Here is a 22,986-nt window from a genome sequence, read left to right as displayed (position 1 = left end):
TTGGCTAACACTGCTGAACCAGTTCACTCTGACGTTTGGAAAACATTATGGCGGACTTCTTGAAGATTGAGTAAAAGGGTGTTTTTTTTTTCTTCTTTCAAATCAGAGCAAGCATGCCTGGTAGTGAGAGGAAGAAGCACAGGCGTCGAAGCAGGAGCAGATCTCATTCTCCTGGTCGAAAACGTAGAAGCCGTTCGCATTCGCGGTCTCCACGACGCAGGCACAAAGATCGCTCATCTTCACCAGCAGATCGTATGCGGGAAAATATTGTAGAGAAAAAGAAGACTGTCAACAGAGAAGAGGAGAAACGAAACAAAAAGTAGGTTTAAGGTTTAATGATTGCACAAATGTAACAGCTTTTTTTTTAGAAGAACATAGATACATGGTACAAGGCCACTTCTATGAATTCCATTAGATCGCAGCAGATCGAGCCTAACCTATTGTGCCATTTCTAGTTCTTCAAAGTTTCCCTACAAGCTGAACCAGGTTGGCCTAGTGCTCAGTAGAATATCCATTGTATTCCTTCCTTTTGTTGTCCTATTCCATGTAACTCTGTAGTCCCCATCATCAAAAAGCATATTCTCTGTACCATTCTCTGTACCTTTCCTCTTAGACGAGGAGAATTTGTTTCACAATCAAGAGTTTCTTTAAGTGGTGATCATTTCCTGTATTCTCATAACCTAAATGTTTGATTCAGGGGTGATCTTGAAAGGAGAAATTAGATACCAGTCATTCTCAGAGGACAAAGGGTTAAAGCAGGGCTTTATTAATTTTATTGATGTGGAACATGTGCTTGTATTTGAAGGAAAGAAAAAGAACTTTTGAAAGCACTTGAAACACCTGAGGAGAAACGAGCAAGGAGACTTGCCAAAAAGGTAAAGTACTGTCTCTACACAATTGTGATTATTTCTCTGAAAGAGATTTTAGTAAAAGGGTACTTACAACATGTGACTTTCCCTTTTTCGTATTGAGTAATACTTCATGTTTGAGAGATTATATACAGATACATGTACTTAAATTATTATTATTATTTATCCCAACAGGAAGCAAAAGAGAAAAAGAAAAAGAAAGAAATGGGATGGGATGAGGAATATTTGGTAAGAGAATCAACAATTGTTGCTACTTATCAGGCAATTTTGGCCCTTTTTTTTTTTGCTTTAGACCACATGCTCACCATGTCCGGGATGAAAATTCCTGAAAATGACAATGATACACTAACCAATGTCACACTTTCAAAAGGATTAGGTTGTTGATAAATATGTAGAGAGAACAAAAATATTTACAAATGCAAAAAAAAACAAACAAACAAACAAACAAAACAACACAAACAAAATCTAATTAACTAAAGTGGTGTATATACATTTTGTATAGTTAAAATTGGGATGTTTTGAACAGGAAGTTTCATGTGTCATTTGATTGTTCTTACCTGTTTAGTTGTAATTAAACTTTTATTGTTTTTATTTTCAGGGATATACCAACACTGATAATCCATTCGGAGATGCTCATTTACTTGAAAATTTTGTGTGGCAAAAGGTATTTTAGTAATTTTTCTACACATCTACACTTTAATCTATAAGTATACTTGTTATCATACAAGGGGCAAAATTACTGAATTGTGATTGGTCAAGACAGAGGGCATTTTTGACCTCTCACGCGAAAACGTACACTAACGGCTATCCGTTCGAAGGCGTTTTGCCGTTCACTTACCGTTCACCAGCCGTTCAAAAAAATTTGCATCCGTTCGCACGGCCAGGGTTATCCGTTCAAAAAAAACTTGCATCCGTTCGCACGGCTTGTGTTATCCGTTCAAAAAAAATTTGCATCCGTTCCCGCGGCTTGGGTTATCCGTTCAAAAAAAACTTGCATCCGTTCGCACGGCTTGTGTTATCCGTTCAAAAAAATTAGCATCCGTTCGCACGGCTTGGGTCATCCGTTCAAAAAAATATAGTATCCGTTCGCACGGCTTGGGTTATCCGTTCAAAAAAAACTTGCATCCGTTCGCACGGCTTGTGTTATCCGTTCAAAAAAATTTGCATCCGTTCGTACTGCTGGTGTTATCCGTTCCAAAAAACTAATAATTATTGGTTCAGCCGGTTACCCCTTGGGAAAAGTAATTAAAATTCAACAGTTCGCACGGCTGGGGTTTCGGCCGTCCGTTCAGAAAAATTCTCAACTGTTGTTCATCAGTTCAGAAAAATGCTTAGCCGCATAAACAAGTTCTGTAGCAGACGTGCTTTGAAGTTTGCAATTTTCTCTTGTAATATTTTTTGAGAAGAGTTTGTTCTGAGAGGTCTGAGGGCCTCCCCTTAAATAAGATTTTTTTTAACACCTTGCGGGTGACAGGAACTAAAGTGTGTATTCCGAAATGCTGTTTAAAATGAGTACACACATCAAGGACTGTGTCTTTTTCGAATCGTTCGACTTTGTAGATGTGGGTGTCCTGGAATGTTGTTTCCTTATCGGAAATTTCAGCCGTCAACTGAAATTAGCAATCTGTTCCTGGAAGTTTATAGCAATTTTTTTTTAACTGTATCGATCGTTACATCATCTTGAGTGTTTTCAGCTTGTGCCGCGCGCGTTGATTCGATCGTACATCAGTTCTTAAGGTTCAGTGTTGTAGCTGTTGCGGGTCGCTTTCTTCTCTTTATTTCAGTCTTAAAACGACGGATTTCACGTTAATGGAAGCGCATAATCGCATTTACTTTTTCTTGCTCCATGTTCTAACGGATTTGATTTACTTCTGCGTGCCTTTGTAAAGCCTTGATTAAAATCATTTTCCGGTGTTATTTTGGCCCTCGCCCTATATTGTAGGGTTTCTGGGCATTTAGGCCTTTTACCGATGAACGTGAGCAAGCCACTAGCCAACGCTTACACTTTGCCAAGTCTCGCAAAGGTTTTGGGAAAGGAATGAATACTTTCTTTCCCTATTCCTCTAACTCTTTGATTGATTTTTGCCTTTTATCGGCACATCTTGAGTCTGTCTTACACTCATGCCAACAACAGTGTTTGGTACCAACCATGCCACTTCCTTTAAGAACGCTAACTCTTTTTAGTGAAATTTCCTGTTGTTTTCTTTCAATTTGATTGCGCGGCTCTCAGAGCTTGCGAAGTTTTCTCTAAACATTGCAGTAAATAAATTTGTCAAAAGTAAGAAATTCTTGAAATTACGGCTGTTTCCTTGATGAGATTTACCGATCAAATTTCGTTGTATTGTTGTTTCAGTTTACGATCGCTCGTTCGATAGATTGATTGACTGTCAGAATAATCGTTATTTTCGTCATTGATTGTGGTTCGTGGTCGATTGCTTTTCAAGAATAAAGATTCGTGCAAACAGTCAACTTTGGGTTGTCATTTCGATCAGTAAAATAGTCCCAAACACCTCGTTAACCGCGTTTTGGAGCGACACTCCCTTGAACTTTAGAATTTAGATTTTGGTCGCCGTAAACGCTACACAATCCGTCAGTCAGTTAAGTGTGCAATCTCCTCCTACAATTTGTTTCTCGCTCACGTTTGCCGCCGTGTATAAATAGCCATTTAGTCCTTTGGCCTAATTACTCCCCCAGAGATTACACTTTGTTTCGGTGTTTCAGGCTTGTTTTTATTTCATGTAAGAAAGCAACTGCTTCATGTACGCGAAAGGTCACGTCCAAAAATATCTCTTCAATGAAGCGCCAAGGTGTTATGATACGGGCAACAAAGTTGAATGCTTGGATGTTGGCCAGTATGACTAAGTCGAGTTCGCCATGTGATAGTTCCATACAGTTATTCAAATTTACAAGTACAGCTGCTTCCGAGAATTGTTGAGAACAATGACCACCTTTAATGCCCCGAGAACATCCGCATCCAGCTTGAAGAAACTGTTTCACTTTCCCCACGATTTCCTCTTTGTCAATTAATAACTCAACTTGATCGCCTTCATCCATTTTGGATCAACCGTTCAAAAATTTGCCACAGCCGTTCGGCCGTTCACCGTCAGCCGTTCAAAATTTTTCTACAGCCATTCAGCCGTTCACTGTCAGCCGTTCAGCCGTTTACTGTCAGCCGTTCAGCCGTTCACTGTCAGCCGTTCAGCCGTTCACTGTCAGCCGTTCAAAACTTTTCCTCAGCCGTTTACCGTGAGCCGTGAGCCGTTCAAAAATTTTCCACAGCCGTTCAGCCGTTCACTTTGGACCGTTCAAAAATTTTTTTCAGCCGCTCAGCCGTTCACTTTGAGCCGTTCAAAATTTTTCTTCAGCCGTTCATGTTAGCCGTTTCAATCGCCTTGGCCATCCGTTTGTCATCCGTTCACTAGCCGTGCGTTTTGCCGTTCGAACGGATAGCCGTTAGTGTACGTTTTCGCGTGAGAGGTCACATTTTTTCTTAATTTTTGTAATTGCCCCGGGCAAAATTACTTGAAAATGATTAGCAATGGCTGCCAAGGTAAAGAAATTTCTGTTTGTTTTGTAACAATGGCGTCCCGTTTTGCGCGAGATCAGTAAGAAAACATTTTGCCCCTTATATTATAAACGAGTAATCACATGGTTCCTGGTAAAATTAAGGATTAATATCACTTGTGTTTTTGGAAGTTGCAGAAATTGCCCTCATCACTGCGTGACTCGGGCAATTTCAGCAACTTCCAAAAACACGCGGGATATCAATCCTTAATTTTACTTGGCCCCATGCAATTACCTATACTGTTAAGGGATTCTTTTGGAGGATAGTGTAGTTGCATGTTATGCTACCAAATTGATTTTATATTGTTAGCGTGCACTCTACAGTTATAATGCATATGTGCTGGTAGTTTTTAAATTGGTGAATAATGGTTTCTGCTGCTAACCATAATTTGCCTCAGTGTCAAAGGAGGACAAAGGAGTTTTTGTTATTTTGGGTCCTGGTATGAACAAAAAGCAATTTGTCAACTTTCTCTGAAAAGTTTGGCTGGAGAAACCCACTGTAAGGGTGTACTGTAGGGTCAGAACACAACATTATTATATATAAATTATGTTGTACCCAAGTCATTACAAACCTTACTATATGGAGTCCAGTGCACCAACCATAAAGCCACTGTTTTCATTACATGTAACCTGTTTAATTTACAGAAGAGAGAAAGGGATGGAGAACAGCATTTAAAAGAAGAAGAACAGAGAAGAAGAGAAAAACTAAGGCAACAAGAAGCCAAGGTAACAATGCCATACTTGGCCGAAAGACTGTGAATGGTTCCATTCTAGAAATACAGTTCAGTTTAAGGAACAAAATAGTGTACTTTAAGAAGTATATGGCATCATTTTAAATGTTGAAAGTAGATCAATTCTGCACCTGGATGATAAGTTGTAATTTGTAGGTAATGTTGGTTTAGCACTTAAACCCTCTCTTGTCTCTCAGTAAATGAAAATAAAGAGATAAACATATCTTATTAATGGACATTTTGTTGTGTAGTATTGCTGAGTATTTTGTATGGTATTTTGATGAGCCTGTAGGGCAGTGAGTCAAAATACAAGTGAAAATACTCAGGGATACTACACAACAAAATGTCTAATGAGGGATTTATTATCCAACATGCCAAATTTTAATTCCAGTGCCGGTGAATTTCAGAGATATTTCTGGAGTATGAATATCCCATGATATTTGTACTTGTTTTGCACATTATTTGTACTCTATGAAGCACGGTTGGATAATATAACCCTGTACTGCACTTGAGATCACAAAAGAAAGAGCCAGCTTATCACCCTATTAACAATTTGAACGATGGAACCATCTAAAACTCAAGTAAAGGTAAAAGATCAGAAAAAAGTGCTTCTAAAAAAAACTTGCTCGTACATGCTGTCCACGTATGCAAGTTGTGTGCATTTACATTTTACATCATACAGTGTACAGGATGTATGGGTTAGGGAGCATCCCTCCCCATTCAGTGTCCTACTTGGTCTGTTTCTGTGCTAATAAACAAATCTAACCAATACTGTCTGGTTGAACTACTAACTCCGTAAGGTCGTTTTAGTATTAACTGTCACACTGTCGTTACTGCATGTATTAGCAATTGGAGAAATTATCAACCTTTAACAAGGTATTAAATGTATTTTGGATAAGTCAGGAAAAAATATTTTTAATATATACTTACAGGGGTTTCATTAAGGGCCAGGCACCGGGCAAATTGACCAGTTGTGAAGACGGTTTTGCCCACCTGATTTGACGGTCTGGAGGAAAGTTTATCTTATAAAGAAGTTCAGTTCAAAGAGTTTTGCCCGCCTGTGAAAACGAGTTGCCCTCCTGCAGAAAACATTAATGAAACCCCTGTACTTAGCAACTTTACATTTGTTTTTTTTGCTTTGATGCTATCTATCAACTGAAGTGAACTCTATTTCAATTGTTTTGTAGAGAGAATTGGAAAAAGTGAAGAAGCGAAGGATTGTAAGTTTCATTTATTTATTACATTATTGTATTTTTAAAGACTGTTAACAAACTGAACAAGTGTATGGGACTGATTGTACATGTACCAAGCTACAAATAATTATGTGATAACCAGAGATTCTGGACGTCTTTTCAGTATAGAAAAACAGGGTAACGAAAGAAGCAGGAAGCTTCTGTCAATAATATTTTTGTCTTGTCCTCGATCTCTAGGAAAGGGAACATGAAAAGCAGATGAGAGAAGAAGAAAGGGTAACTAAAGATGATCATTTAGCGACGATGGCAAAACCCATGATTTTCTTAGTAATTCTTTAGAATTACCTGAGTGAGTGATTGAATCATAACAGATGCACATACACAATGTACCAGTTACTGTGGTTAATATGCATTTTTATACTATTGAAACATTCCTTTTTGATTCAAACACATTTTTTAGGAAACCCTTCAAAGGGATAAAGAGGCAATGTCTTTTAAGGAGTGGGAAGAGCAAGAGGATAAGGTATTTCATATCAATTGAAATGCGATTACATTGTGTGAGTGTTAGTATTATAGAAAATTCATTACTTGACAAGGGAATTCCGCATTAAATTGCTTGTGAAAACTGATATCGTACGAATTGCAAAGCAATGAGTGCGATATTGGTTTTCAAGTGCAATTTAATGCGGAATTCACGAGTGAAGTAATGGATTTTCCTTGAATCGTATAACTGAATAAAAATGAGTAAAAAAAAGGAAACAGCAGTACTTAAAATTGTTATGTTCATGTAGATGCGAAACAATATCACTTAGCCTCGTTTTCAACTCGTAATTCCACGCTAAATACCTCGCTTCGTTAACCAATCAGAATGCGAGATTTTATTCAGTGATGCGATTCTATCAGGAATACTTGTCTGAATAATGCCTTTTGCAGGTTTGAAGTAATAGCCCCAGAAAGCACATAGTCACTTTTTTTTTTTCTTTCAGAACAACAGGTGTTCACTTGTCATAATTATGAGTGCACCTCCTCAACTACATGTAATATGATTGAAATGATAAATATGGAATATATTTGATTTGTCCTTTGTTCTATGCTAATTGATATACTGGTAGTTTTTGTATATTAAATGTTAAAATAAATGATACTTAATACTACCTCATACAACTACTATTTATTTTTTACCTATTTAACTGTGAAAATGAAAATTCATAATATAGTTAAGGAACTAATGTAGGCAACTACTACCTTTATTCCTGGCTCATTTATGACCACTTAAGAGGAAAAAATGCTTCGCACAAAATCAAGGTGCTGTTGTTCAAAAGGCAATTTAATTTCATGATCTGCTGACTTTTGTTTATTTTCTGTGTTGTATTTAAAAATTACAGTTTCACTTGGAACAAGCGAAGCTACGCTCAAAAATTCGCATTCAGGATGGAAGAGGTACTGTATATGTAATCATATTATTTCATGTGAAAAGCAAATTATTATATTTAATTTTATTTTGTGTGAAAAAAACACTTAACAAAGCTGTGGGCTGCAACTAAAAAGAGTGAATTTTGGATACATAGAATTAAGCCCATGCACCAAGGTATCAAATGTAATCTTTACACTGAGTGAAAAAAAAATAAAAAATGAAAATAAAAAGGGAGAACTGGTTACTGTAACAATTGTAATAAATGGGTTAAGGGAATTAGTTGAGGCAGCTAGGAGGCTGATGTAAACTGTTTGCTTGTTTGAAATAATTATTGTTCTCACTGGTAACAAATGACAAAGTTCAATGGCACACTATTTGTAGTAAAAAAGTGACAGAGCTACTCATCCCTTAGTTTCCCTTTGTGCCAGTCATTTCAAAACCATCTTAATTAAATGGTGGGTAGTGAAATGATTTATATAATTGCCTGGCTGACAAGTGGTTCTGATTGAAATCAGGCATTAAGCCTGACTCCCATGAAACAGAAAAACACTCTGCTTGTTGATTGCATGGCTTCTTTTGTCTTATTTTTCAGCTAAACCCATTGATCTACTGGCACAATACGTCAGTACAGACAATAATGACTTGGAAATTCAAATGCATGAACCTTACACAATTTTAGTGGTAAGCAATGTTGATGACAATGATGTGTTTAATTTTCTCTGTAGTTAAACTGATTTTGATAGTCTGTTGATTTGAAGAGAAATGGTACCAAAGTATTCTCATACAACATTCAACATCTGCTCTGTGCCTGGTACATGCCTTGAATATCATGATAAGAAAACATTTTTTTTCAAATTGGTTATTAAATAATAATTATAAAGTTCTGTAAAGTTCAAGCATGGCAATACTCAAACATAATGTGAAATGACAGTATACAAATTATAATGATGATGATTTTACAAGAGGTAGTTGATGTCAAACCTTCTTTGAACAGAAACTGTGGCTTTGAATTTTTCAAGGTTGCCAAAACCTACAGTATTGAACCCTCTTGAAACCTTGATATAGTATTAACTTTACTTTTTATTTTCGTTGTGGCTTAGGATGACCAGCTGATTCAAATGAAATATTTAACATTCAACGTTCCTAACTTTTCCTTTCGAAATCTGAGTGCAGGGCTTGACACTAACTTTTCAGCTGACTAGCCAAGTGGCTAGTGACATCTTAGATGTTAACACAATTTCAGTTTGTTTACCAGCCAAACTGGTTAGTGGAAATAAAAAACCACGAGCCAAACCTGAATTTCTACTAGTCTGTGGCTAGTGGGCTACCATTGGTGCTGAGCCCTTTGAGTGTAGTAAAATAAATGTATTATGTTTTCCAGGAATTGCATTTCCAGACCATGTGAAAATTCAGTATCTAATGAATGCCTTAAATTGTGCTTTTGCAGGGATTAGCAATAGATGATCTGGAAGACTTGATGGTAGATATTAAGGTGTACATGGAGTTAGAAGAGGGGAAAAATGCAGAATTTTGGAAGGTAAAATTCCTAACAAAGTACTTTTATTATTATTTTTTTCAATTTTCTCTAAGCTTTCATTACTTGAGAGTACAACATTCCTTTTTTTTGAGGTTACAGGAATGTCAAATCAGTGAGCTACATGTTGTGTTAACTTGTTGTAGGACATGACAGTTGTTTGTAGAGATGAGCTTCAAAAATTAAAGAAAGAAGATCCAAGGTACAGTGGTAAGTGAAAATCACACTCATTTTTAAATTTATTTAGGAAAATTCTTAGCAGTGTTTGTTTCATACATTTGGCATTAAAAATTTTTTTTAATTTTTAAATGTACTTCTTAAGTATAGCCATTAGATAGCACTTACAGTACAATTTTACTGGAAGTTGTGAAATTTAAGAAAAAAAATTAATGCATCAGTTCTATTCATTTCAAAACTCCTCTGGTGGTATGGCTTTGATTTAGAAATAGTTTTTGCTGTTAATGTATCTTTTCATTCTCTTTGTAGAGCATATGGATCGACGAGAGAGTATAAATGCCTCTGTCAATAAAGATGTAACAAACATTTTTAGTGGAAAAACGTACAGTCAACTTTTGGCATTACAAAAGCAGATTAACCAAAAGATAGCAAGTGGAGATGCAGTGGATATAGGTATAACTCTTTTATGCATCTTCTAGATTCTGTAAAAATTAGGTATGAAATAATGGCATCTTGGCAAGTTAACTTTTGGTAGTTGTAAATCAAATCCAAAGTTTTCACTGCAACCAATCAAAGCAAAGAAATATCACTCAGAGCCAAGTAAATCCTTATCTGAAGCATCAGAAAATGGGAGTGACCATTTCCCTATTGGTTAAGGGTGTGGCTTAAGTTTTATTGACCAATCACAGGGCAAAGTGAAGGAAAACCATAGCATTCCCAAATTGATTGACACTGATAATGGACACTGATTGATTGATAATGATTGACTGACACTGATTGATTGACACTGATTTGAAAATTGTTGGTCAATGTATGTCTCCTTTATGCACATTCTTTGAGCTTGTGAAAGAGAGGGAAAATGCCTCGTTACAAGCCCAGGAAATGGCAGCAAAGGGAAACTTTCAAACTGGGAGCAGTAAAAGTATTGAAAAATGAAACACAGTATTTGTCTCTTTTACTCATAGGATATTGGGAAACTTTGCAGCATCAGCTAAAGGCACATATAGCAAGAGCAAGGCTGAGAGAATTTCATCAAACAATGTTAAGGAAAAAGCTTGAAGAACTGAAAAAACAGGTTAAATGAGGTTTCTAATGATCAAAGGGTGCTTCCTGTTCTTGTCAGGCTGTGTTCTGTGAAACTAGTCTTGCTTCCATCGCATCTTGTCACTTGATTGCATTGCCAGAGGCCAGTCAGGAAATTTAGCATCTATGCACTTAACACAATCATATAAAAATGTCATGTGGCAAGTGAAACTTTTGAGGAGTAATGGCCAGGCGCATGTTTCTTATTGGTAGATAAACTTAGCTAAAATTGTTGAGCCAAGGAGTGTGAGAGTATTTCCTTTTAAAATCTGAATACTGGACATCTATTTTGTAAGTAATGATTTTATACTTGTGAAAAAATTTCATTCTTGACATGAAGCAGTGTACGTTTCATCTCTGCCAAGAGACTCATCTTTCGAAAATTTCCAGCAAACTTGTGAAACATGGTGCTCAAAGTCCCATTTGCGAAATGAATCTTGAGAGAAGAAACACTGCATCATACCACCCACAAAATTTTTTCATTAGATATTTGACAATTTTTTTACTGAACAGTAATAATTTCATAAAATGTCTCTGCCATTCTCTATTCTTGCCAGAAATCAGAGATGGCCAGCCAGTCAAAAGATGAAAGCTCTGAGTCAGAACAAGGGTCTGATGATGAAGAAAGAGATAACAAATCAGACTCTAATACAGAGCCCAGTGAAAACCCTGACCATGGCAGTGAAGCAAAAGAATCTGAAGAACAAGAGAAAGTTGCAGCAACTGGAGGGGCAGAGACGGACGCAAGTGTTTACACAGAACTGGATCTTACTGAGGAAGGTACTCAAGGTTTAATTTTAATTATTATTACACGACTCGGGCAGTCAGAGGGCCAATAACTAAAATCGACCAATCAAAATGCTCTACTGCCGGTCAATATTCTCTCAGTATTGGACCGGGCACTGTCCCGAGTGGTCTCGAATGATACCGCACTTGTGTCCCTTTGAACTTCAGTCGTATAATAAATCTCTTATTAACCAAGCTTGCTTGGGACCGTACTGGAAGAATATCGGCCCTCGCTCTTTTTTGTACGGACCTCACTGTGCTCGGTCCGTACTGTCAAGACCTCAGGCCGATATTCTCCCAGTACGGCCCTCGCGCTTGGTTAATAAGATATATGTATTGGATGTAATAAAGTTCTTAGGCTGTCATTAACAGTACATTAAATTTTGTTAGTCCTGTCTGTGTAAAGCTAATCTGGGGGATTTTCTCCACCTTTAGGTTATACAGCGTATGATGCAGGCAATTACAGTCCCAGATTGTTGAAGTTTCAAGATGTTGAAGAGGTGACTAATATTTTATGCCCAGTGTAATGTCTTGTAAATCATGTAACCTCAATTTGGTAATTCTCTGCCTGGATTTAAATGGCCTGGCCCCGGTTGTTCGAAGGATGGATAAAGCTATACACTGGATAAATCTCTATCCGGTGGATGGCGCTGTACGTTTTGGTAACACTTATCCGATGGATAGCAATTTATCCAGTGGATAGCATTATCCGGCCTTTGAACAACCAGAGCCTGATCTACATAAATTTATTTAGATAGTTAGAGCTGAATTCTTTCTCATCAACTGTGCAGGGTATGACTGTTGATCCAGCAGAGGATTGGGAGCAACTTGTGAGTACAGGCTGTATCTCAGAACTTTTTAAATTATTTTGTTTCACGTGAGATATTTGTTTTGTTTTGTTGACCTCTTTATCAGGTGTTGAAGGCCTTCAGAAGCCTATGGATATTATTGGTATAGCTGCTGGAAACCCTAGAGTCCATCACATGAAAACTGTTTTGTTTCCCACTGTTTTTTTAATACTCCTTTTTTGATGATAATCATGTGATCACATCAAGCTGCCATGTTTGTTTTGCCCATGACATTTTTAAAGCTTGCACTATATTCATGCCCAGTATTATAGTCATGTGGTTTTAAATTTAACTCTTCCCTAAGTTAAGTTCCCTAAGTTCTTCCCTAATTCTTTTTCAATCAGACACAGCACTTAGTATAATGGTAACTCCAGGAAATGGATGTTTTCTACCGTACATTAAAGCCTTGATTATTATTATAATCATTGTTATTATCATTATTATTATAATTATTATTTCTTTCACCCTCACTATGATATCTATTATAATTATACTTATTGTTTTTTGTAATTTAGTTGAGTAACACATCACTTTGCCTTATAGGACATATTGAGACAAGAAGTCTTGAGTGGTGGAACAGCTGATGTGGTGAGCATCTAAATCCTTCCAGTCAGTGCTTAATTCCTAGATAATTTTTGCTTTTTAAGTTAATTTTTATATATTTATTAGATTCCTATTAATTTCCAGTTGAGAGATTTTACTGTTTCAGTGTACAGTTACATATACATACATACATACATTTATTGCAACTCCCAAGCTGGGTTTTTCAGTTACAAAGCCTACATTAAATTATTGTAATATTATAGTAACATTTATTTGGTAACATTATATGTATATATAAGTAAATCTAAAGCTAATACAATATAAATATAAAAGGCCAGTACACGTTAAAAACACTAGTGAACTAATACAAAAATTACACAGGAATAGGAAATAGAAACGATTCATCTTTGCGCAACATTTCCATTAAGGAGCGCATTCAGTAGGCGGAACTTAAAGGCGTTTACATTCTTAGCTGCTTTTAAGTCCTTTGGGCGGTTATTACACAATTTGCATCCGCGATACGTGAATGCACGTTGCCCAGAGGACAGGCGGCATCGTGGGATGCTGAGCAGATTACATGATCTTGTTACCCTACTGTGAATACGAGATCGTGGGACAAACGTGTTAGCCAGATATTCAGGAACTAAATTATTTACACATTTAAATACCATTATAGCATCATTGAAATAAAGTCTCTTCTTAACAGTGAGCCAATTAAGAGATTTTATGCCTTGGGAGATGTGGTCAAATTTCTTAAGACCTAATACAATACGGGCAGCGAAGTTTTGTACTAGCTGAAGCTTGTTTATATTTCTTTGACAAGTGTTGGCCCATACAGTTGAACAATAATACATTGTACTAAAAACAAAAGCGTTCATCAAAAGTAAGAGAGTTTTCCTGTCCAAAAGGTGTTTGATCCTGCTGATCTGTACTAGTTTGAAAATACATTTAGAAGTTCATTTATTTAGTACAGTTACAAACTGAAGGCACAAAGAATTAATTTCTTTTACTTGGTAAAGGACAAGAGTGCAGCGTCAGCAGGAATGGTTGCTGCAGAAGCTAGTAAAGGCATGGCAGCGGATGAAGAATCATTTAATGTACCTGTTCCCGTCATGCAAAAGGTTAGAGATGCACGTGTACCTGTAGATTTAGTGTGTTTTAATTTGTGATGGAGAGCCCTGTTTCAGATTTCTCCTGAGCACACTGATGACTTTGACAGATTGTTTTTTTTTTTTTTTTTCCACAGACTTACCTATGGTCAGACAAGTACAGACCCAGAAAACCAAGATTCTTTAACAGAGTTCACACTGTAGGTTTCAAGACTTAGTGTAATTTTTTTCTTTTATGTTAATTATTACTTGTTTTTATTTTATAATAATTATCAAAAATGCATTGTTTTGCATAAGTGTTATTAAATACTGTACGGTATGTCTCCTCATTGGTGATGCAGTTGCGTAGTAGTCAGAGCATTGGACTCTGGGTAGTGTTTTTCAACTGTGAGCAGTGGCAGGGTCAATGTGTTGTGTTATTGTACAAGACACTTCACTCTCACAGTGCTTTAATCCACCCTTGAATTGAAATTAGTGCATGTAACACTGAACTGTCAGGGAAGCCTGGTGAAATGCGGGGGTGTACCAGGGGGTAACCTGCAATGGGCTGGCATGTGATCTTGGGAGAATGACAATGCATGTATTCGTAGTCAGTTTCTTGCATTAAGACTAAGTATGATTATGTTAAGCTGCTGCAGTTGGGACACTCAGCTGGAGTCAGGGGTTTCATTAAGGGCTGGGCACCGGGTAAATTGACCGGTTGTTAGGACAGTTTTGCCCACCTGGTTTGACCATCTGGAGGAAAGTTTATCATTGTGAAGAAGTACAGTTCAAAAAGTTTTGCCTACCTTTGAAAACCAGTAGCCCTCCTGCTTAAAACGTTAATGAAACCCCAGTGGAGTGCTGACTTTTGATCAGTTGTTCTAGAATAAGATTTCATCACTGCTTTTTTACAGGGATATGAATGGAATAAATACAATCAGACGCATTATGATAGTGACAACCCACCACCCAAGATTGTACAAGGATACAAGTTTAATGTAAGTTCTAAAATTGTCATTTTTTTCTTAGTTTTATCCATTGACAGTTAATCCCTATGGGCTGGTTATTTTAGCAAAGTTAATCTGTTTTTTAAGAAAACTTCATTCTAAGCTATCTTCAATTTAGCTGAACCTTTTATCTGAGTGAACATTTATTTTTGCAAACACTGTCAAGAAGGCCAAAAGCTTATAGCAGAAGGACATTTATTTAATTTAAATCAACCCATGTCTTGGGCCTTAAGTAAACAACCAGCCATGTGAATTTCATTGATGGTTATTGATTTTACATAACAGTCGGTTTTTTTCCTGACAGATATTTTATCCTGATCTTATCGATAAACAAGAAGCACCAGAATATTTTTTGGTGGGTCACTTTTAATTATTATTATTTTTTAATTCTCTCTAAGTTGTTAATTTTTTTTTTTTTTTTATTAAGGGTGGAACTTGTTTCTTTCCAGAACAATGATGAGGATATTCATATCACACAAGATCTCATTTAGAAACAAGTAAATCAGAGGATTTTCAGTTGATACAATACCATATTCTCCAAACCTGTCACAATTTTTAAGAAGTAAGTTTGGAGAATATGGTATTGGATCAACTGATAATCCCCTGATTTTCTTGTTTCTTTATTCTCTTTACTATTCTACTATTGTATTGATGTTTGTGAGGAGAAATTCTGCCTTGATCACTCATGGGAGTTAAAAGATTATTCTTCTTTTTCTCTCATTTCAAATATGCTACAACTTGAATTTATAGAGATGTACATGTATTCTTTTCCAGGAACAAAGTCCAGGAGATTCAAAAGACTTTGCTATTCTAAGGTTTCATGCAGGGCCCCCATATGAGGTATTTTATGACTTCTCTGCAAACAAGTTTATGATTCCAGTGATTTTGTTGACTTCATAATTTGAATGATCTGCTCTTTATGTAACATTTGTTTCTCTTCCATTTTAGGATATCGCTTTCAAGATTGTCAACCGCGAGTGGGAGTATTCTCATCGTCATGGATTTCGCTGCCAATTTCAAAACAATATTTTCCAACTCTGGTTTCATTTTAAGAGATATAGATATCGAAGATAGCAGGCACCTTTTTTTTTTTTTCTTTTTTTTTTGTTCTGTTCTTTTAGATGTAGGTCATACTAGTATCGCATGTCTAATTTCTTGTGTAGAATTGTGTACATTTTCTTTTCAGTGTAAGAATTACTACAAATCGGACAAACTTCTCAGTGAGGTTAGATCATCAATCAATACTCCCTGTGGCTACTTCAGGCTTATGTGCTAATATTGGTCATGCATATAATAGTTTAGTTAATAAATTGTTGCAGTCTCATTGTATGATGACTGCTTGTAGCATCTCTCTCTTTTTTAATGAGCCTGTCATTAAACAGAGGGTGTGAAGGTCTGGTGCAAATATGTAGGGGGGGCATCACATTATTTGCAGCCAAAGAGAGGAGGGTCACAAAAATTGATATAAAGCTTTGGGCAGGGCCATATATTTTTTTTGGATCATATGATGGGGGGGGGGGGTGTTACACATAAGAGTTTTTTTCCAAGAAATTAGGGTTGGGCATACTACAACTGCACCTGGTAAAAAACAAATTTCAGTAGTTGCCCTCTCCTTTAATAAATGGCAGGTCCTCTGATTGGATTAAGGCTTCCTTATGTTGTGACAGGAAAGTGATGACTTGGGTGCCCTCCTGAATTCCTTTATCCTGTCATTGTATTTTTATTTGCATACCTTAAATGTGCACTAACTTGAACCTTTATGGCAAAGTGAAAACTGTTTTTAATATCTTTGCTCAAATACTTAAAAGGGGTTGAGCAAAAGTGATTAGAAGAAAGGCAAAGTATGGCTGTTAATAAGTTTTTGCAATCAAGTCAGCACAATCAAGCTCAAAGCAGCAATGGTTTGAGTTGTAAAGGGGACTCAGTACTGTTCCTTCTATAAAACTGAAGTACAAATAAACAGAACTCATGACAATAATTTCACTTTTTTTATTAACAAATTTACATAGTAGGTAAATAAAGCAGGAAATCTCTTACTTCACAAGCATCAATTACAGGCAGCAAATTGTTAGGGCATAGCACTCCTTTAAGTAATAACTATATGATTTTTGGAACATTCAATTGTTGTGTAGGAGATGTAAAATGAAAGAGGCCAGTGTTAGTAACACAATGAAAATGATTTGCAGTTATTATCTTCACTGTTGTTTTTTAAAATCTTGAGGCAATACATTTGTAAAATGAAAATCCTGATCCAAATTAAATTCCAAATGTATATTTTATGATGAATTTAATTTAGCAGTATACAGATCAAAAGTCTGGGATTTACTGCAACTCCTCAATGGGATTTAAAAACTTATGGCCTAACAAAAAGAAAAAAAAAAGGATCAAAAAAATTTTTTCAAACTTGAATTGATAAAAAAGAATTCAGTTTTGTTTGAGGCTAAATAACAGTAAAAGAAAGGGGAAAAGAATAAAAACTGAACTGGGAATAAGAGGTAAACATTTAGTCTGTAACATCAATGATAAGAGGTGTTATAAATTCACTGTGACGGATTCCAAGTGAGAATTTTGGAGCAGCGGGTTTGTTCATGTACACCTTCTCAGGGCTGTGGGCTCCCGGTCCAGGCTTTTGAGTAGAATCTGCAGAGAAAGGGAGTGCAAGTTATGTTGTTCTTCATATCTTTTCTATTATTATTATTATTATTTTTTGATAATGGTACAGGAAGATGTTGTAAGAAACTTCATCTTTGTAAAACTAGCTGCTCATATGTAAATATAAAATAAAATATAGTTTATATCTGACCACTTGCAGCCCAGAGGCTGAATTACGGGTGCAGTGTAAGGTTGAGAACAGACGTCAGCATATCAGGCGCCTCTGGCAGCCGCTTCAGTCTATCGACCTCACCTTCCCACCCATCCCACCCCAGGGAAGGACATCCATCACACAGTAATCTCGTGTGTGGGAAATTAACGTCTCCTACCCCAACCCTGCTGGAGATGGGACCTCCATTTATTCGTCCCTATCCGAGAAGACTAGAATATCTAACCATTTCTTGATGTTATAGAAAGGTAGCAAATTCTTCTCAATTATTTTAAGACCTTGAGTGTTGGTTCGGCCAGGGCTCGAACCCTCGACCTCCTGCACAACAGTCCAGCACTCTATCCAATGACCTAACCGGGAGGCGGTTAACAGTAAAAGAAAGGGGATAATTTCATATCATAAATTGGGTGTCAATCTCTTTGAGAAACAATTTCACTGAAAAATTGTAATTCACATTTGAAATCAATTACTAGGTAATTTAAGAAGCTGCATAAAAAAATTCATGAAAAAAAAATTGTAGTAAGCACACAGTGGGAAATGGAGCTTCTGGGTGCATCAGCATCACCACAAGAAATCCCTGCAGCATGCTAACATCAATTTGTTTACTCTGATTTTTTTTTTTTCCTGGCGCGATGGACTTAGCCAAAAAAAAGGGACTTCTCCTAGTCTACTGCACAAGATGATATTGATTACACTTGAAGTACTTACCTCCTGGCATGTAACTTCTAGCATTCATGGAATAAGCTGGGTCTCTCTTTTTGTAGATAATTGGATCAACTGTGCGATAATTTCCAGGCCCAGGGGTCTTAGCAAGATCCTCAGCAAATCCACCTGCCTTGGCTCTTCCAGTCATAGAGTATGATGCTGATGAGAATTTGTTTGGGATCTTTGATCCAAGTTGCATTGGCAACGAGTAAGAGTTGGGTGATGGGGTGGAGTCCCCTAAAGGGATAAAAGACAAAAAACAGTTAGTATGACTCGAAAAAATTGCAGGAGTTTCCCAAGTGTTGATTCTAAAAGTGTCAAATGTGAACCCAGAAGGCAAAGCAAACCACATTGGCTAAGTTTGGTTTCAGAGGAAGAAAAGGTGAATTAAAAAAAGGCCAAGTCCCCCCAAGAAAAATCAAAAGTTAGCCAGTTATGATTACCTGGTCTAATAATTTTACCATGGGAGAATGAACAGATAGACAAGTTGTAAATTTCCTTAACAAATTGATAAGAGTTTGTTATTTGGTAGCCATGCAGGCTTTTACTTAACATCTCACTGCTCTCTTACGTTTTCTGTATCTTGTTCGCGAGCCACATGACCATGCTGGGGCATATCTCTCTCCTTGAGGGTGGACCTTCTCTGGGGAGTAGGACCCTGGTGCTGGTGTCTTGAATGACACTGAAAGGTGAAGAGGAAAATGATTAAATTTTTAATCATAGAAATGTGCTGTACATGTCTTAATATGTGTTTCTATACCACATTTATGTAGTCCGTTAATTAAGTTTTCTTTTTAAGTATGTATGATGTTGTAATCAATCTGCTTAGAGGAGCAATTGAATTTGTGTTTTTTCCTTTAAATAAATTTTCTTTGTTTACCAAACTTTTCTGAAAAACTTTTCAAATTGGAGTACCTGGCTATGTGGGGTAGTTGACAGTGTTGATTACACCCACTGGGTTAATTATTCAACAACATTTAGCTTTTAATTCTCTTCAAACACCAAGAGGCTGAAGTTTCTAATTTACAGACACCCTGGATGTCCCCCATGGTATATTCTTCCATAACTTATCTTACTGATGGATTGTGACTGACTAACTAAACATAATGGGAAATTTTGGGTGTTGCATTAAAAAAAAAGGTTCATTACTAAGATAAAAAAAAAAAAGACTTAAATCCTCATATTAATTAATATTTTTGGACAGGTGAACACTTGCAATGCTTTCAACCAGCAAAATTTACATATATCATAGAAGTACAATTGGGATTCAAACACTTGGTTGAAAACTACACCATACATCATCCACATAGATACAAAACGTGATGAAACAAAAATGAGATCAAAACATACATTTATATATTTTTTGAAATCTAACAAATTCCAAAATTGTTCATTAGATATTCAGAATTGACAGTTGGAAGTTTTTCAAAGACAAATATCGAGTTTTATCTCTGCATCTCGGAAAGACTCCATCTTTTAACATGAGATCACTTGAAAGCTTTGAGTCTCATGTTTTCAAGTAAATCTTTATTTCTCACGAAAGAAGCAGAAATGATAAAACCGAATATTGGCTCAGCTAGCCTACGCAAGGCGACATTTAGTCAATTCAGGTTAAATATTGATAAAGACCTGCTGGTACTTTTTGGAGCAGATGCATGTATAATTATATTCTTTCAAAATGGTAATAAGGCTCAGTCGTAGGTGTAGCTCCGAGTAGCAATTGTTTTTTAGCGAAAGCTACTTACTTGCATCTTTCTGTCGCCCCAGGATGGAATAACTTGGCGTTCCATCAACTCCGTCCCTTGTTATACGAGGATCAACTTTATACCCAGGTCCAGGGCTGCAGTCTTTCCTGAACACTAGTGACAAAAATACATGTAAAATTCATGAGCCGCGTTTAATTTACCGTAAACTTTAGTGCATGTTGACAGTTCGAACTGCGGGAAAACTCCACGGCGAAAACAACACTGACTCCGTCGATCGCAGAATTTCCAACGCGTACTTACTTGAATTTTCCAAGCGATGACCGAATGAATAAGCTGGCTTTCTGACTCGTCTACAGTCATGTTGTTGATGTCCCAACATCGAAGGGAGTCCATATCGACCGGGCCCGGGGCCTAAAATGCGGGTGGATGAAATGAGATATGTCCTTAGTGATTCTAACTCTTAAAGTGTAAACAATTCATGATAAATGTCGAAAGCTATAAAATACATTGTCTTAATTACCACATTTCGAGCAAACAGTTTCGGATCGATCGAAAAGTATTCAAATGTCTCGGTAGCCTTCGAATGGAGAGAAAGAGCTATTGATGATAACAAAGTGTCAGTGTAACCAATTAACGGTATGCCTGCCAGTAGCTTCTAATATTAGTCCGGAAAATACATCGCGAGGCAGCTGTGTAGACACAAAGCCGCCGAAAGGTTTGTTTTGTGAAATAGAAAGTAAAGACATACCCTAATTCACTTCCTTGGCCATTGATCATGAAAACGATATCACATTCAGTATATTTGAATCCAAAATTTTGAAATAATAATCGAAAATTGCGTGTTGCATTGATAGTTTTGAAGCCGCACAGAAATGTAATTAAAGATGTCTCAAAGATCTGAACAAATTTCACTAACTTTAATTTTTCTCTACTCTTCTAATTTCTCTTTTAATATGGGTTGCTGAGTACAGACAAAAGATTGATATGGTTCTCGCCATGATCAAAGTTTGTTGATGGAAGAAATTAAAGGTGAACGCGTGGCTTCGAACATGCCACGCTTCACCTGGTTGTGACTTAAAAAGTTTTACGAAAATTATTCGCAGAAAAACCCATCCACCTGAGAAAACCTATTAGAGAAGAAATTTTCTCGGTATAAAAGTAATTTCAACATTCGAAGCACTTTTCAATGATCCATCCACCGCGCTTTCTAAGTTGAAGCTACTTGACTCGAGTTGAGAACTTATAATTGCGCCTGGTCTCACTCACCTCTTTCTCTCGCAGCAATCTGTAAAACTTTTTCCTCGTTTTGTTCGGTGGTCATATCTCCTTAATCTTAGACTTAAAAGGTGGGGAATTATTCCTTGAAAAGTTGCCGAAAAAACCCAGGATCTCAGCGCCGCGAATTCCGATGCGATTCTGCCACCTCCTCTTTGCGAACGAAAACTTTTCTAACAACGTCTCCAAGATACCGGTTTCCCTAGCAACATCACCCTTAGCAACACGTAAACATTTAATCCATTTCCGGTCATGTGTATTTCCGGTCTCAACTTTCTCGACCATTAGACAAGTCCAAATGAAACTTCAATTTCAGAAAGTTATAAAAAAAAAAAATTTGATTGATAAATAAATCCATTGGACTATGCGTAGCTTTATTCCAGCTATTGTTATGCAATCGTAAAAAGAGTTATTTTCACTTGACCGCAAACACTTCAAACTTTTTCAGACAAGACTAATGAGATGCACGCTGAGAAATCAAAAAACGTAAAAACTGGTCACGAAATTACGAAGAATAGTGTTTTTATCCTCAAAAATAGATCTTCTATATCAAAATAATTCTTGAAGATTATTCCAGTCTGTGGTTTGAATTTATCTGGCTATTTACAGCGCGCAAATTGAAAGATTTGGTGAAAACTATCGGTGATCACATGGAAATCAGATGAGACTTCTTGACCGCGTGGAGCTGATTTGCATATCAGGCAGTGACACAAACTAACAGGCCATGCAAGATTTTATCATCAATTGAATCGCTGAGATAGCAAAAGTTGTCTGACTCGGCATTAACGTCAACAAGTTGACAGAAACGACTCTTTGTCTTTTTTCTTTATGAAAAGCCAAGCAAACTTACCATTTCGCAATGAAACAAAAGTAGATGAGACGAGAGTGATTATCGCAGTGATTATTGAACACTACTTAAGCGGGAGTGAAAATGCAAGCCTTAATTTCAGGATTGATTTTCACTACTGCCTTAGTGGTGTTCGTAACGGCCATGATCACCATCACATTTATTAATCCGTACCTCAATTATATGATATTCCTATATTCGCAGTCGTTAAAATAAAAGTAGCTTAGAAATGTGGACGCCGATAGTTTTGTCTTAAATTAACTCTCCTGTTGTCATCAGTTCAAGCGATCGATCGGTTTTTATCCTTTTTCTCTCAGGAGTGGAAGAGAGTTCATGTAGACTGGGTACTAGTACCAGTTACCAGCCGACGTCAGAGCAACAAAGCGTAACCTTCCTTGTCTCTCTTATAATGTGGAAAAAAGCGAAGAAACGATCAGCGGTTGTCTTCCTTGCTATTTACCCTGACAACCGCCAAACGACGTGCATGCGCTCTTTCACTCGTGCGCCATTTCACTCTTAGGCTAGGCTCGACTAAAGGTATCCAGTCTTTTCGCCGACGAGCGAGTTTACTGGTCGATTCACCAACATACTAAGACGAGTTATTCTGCTTTATTAAGTTATGCTTTCACACTTTTTTAATACAAAATAAAGAGGAAATACAGAGAAAACTGAACAACCCTTGCAGTCAATATTTGAGTACAGTGAAAAGTAAGTTCACACTATTTTTGTGAAGAGTCAGTTAACCGACGCTTTCTTTCTTCCCTTGTTAGTTTTATCTCGCTATTAAAGCCA

The 22,986-nt window shown here is 36.8% G+C and overlaps 2 protein-coding genes across 3 annotated transcripts; one reads left to right on the top strand and one right to left on the bottom strand.

The window, feature by feature from the left end:
- The first annotated feature begins 16 nt into the window (after nt 1-16).
- Nucleotides 17-16,184, top strand: LOC111340923 (splicing factor Cactin). The gene is made up of 24 exons (XM_022947849.2): nt 17-319; nt 806-875; nt 1,044-1,097; nt 1,468-1,533; nt 5,079-5,159; nt 6,352-6,384; nt 6,595-6,633; nt 6,818-6,880; nt 7,743-7,797; nt 8,364-8,452; nt 9,219-9,308; nt 9,452-9,515; nt 9,792-9,935; nt 10,448-10,557; nt 11,123-11,345; nt 11,787-11,851; nt 12,143-12,181; nt 12,743-12,787; nt 13,762-13,863; nt 13,989-14,051; nt 14,748-14,831; nt 15,145-15,195; nt 15,615-15,680; nt 15,789-16,184. Exons 1-24 carry the CDS (start codon nt 114-116, stop codon nt 15,912-15,914), a joined length of 2,028 nt encoding a protein of 675 aa, XP_022803584.1. The 5' UTR covers nt 17-113; the 3' UTR covers nt 15,915-16,184.
- A 629-nt stretch (nt 16,185-16,813) lies between these two features.
- On the bottom strand, nt 16,814-22,392 carry LOC111340924 (ciliary microtubule associated protein 1A). 2 transcript variants are annotated; one of them, XM_088757543.1, is made up of 6 exons: nt 22,369-22,392; nt 20,373-20,483; nt 20,112-20,225; nt 18,938-19,048; nt 18,370-18,603; nt 16,814-17,480 (listed from the first exon to the last, which is right to left on the bottom strand). In XM_088757543.1, exons 2-6 carry the CDS (start codon nt 20,449-20,451, stop codon nt 17,344-17,346), a joined length of 675 nt encoding a protein of 224 aa, XP_088613669.1. In that variant the 5' UTR covers nt 20,452-20,483; nt 22,369-22,392; the 3' UTR covers nt 16,814-17,343. The 2 variants fall into 2 exon arrangements, with proteins under 2 accessions (XP_088613669.1, XP_022803585.2); XM_022947850.2 differs by lacking the exon at nt 22,369-22,392 and adding an exon at nt 21,339-21,544.
- Nucleotides 22,393-22,986: the final 594 nt, after the last annotated feature.

This window comes from Stylophora pistillata, chromosome 4 (genome assembly GCF_964205215.1).
Source record: "Stylophora pistillata chromosome 4, jaStyPist1.2, whole genome shotgun sequence".
NCBI lineage: Eukaryota > Metazoa > Cnidaria > Anthozoa > Scleractinia > Pocilloporidae > Stylophora > Stylophora pistillata.
This window is presented reverse-complemented; position numbering and strand designations above follow the sequence as displayed.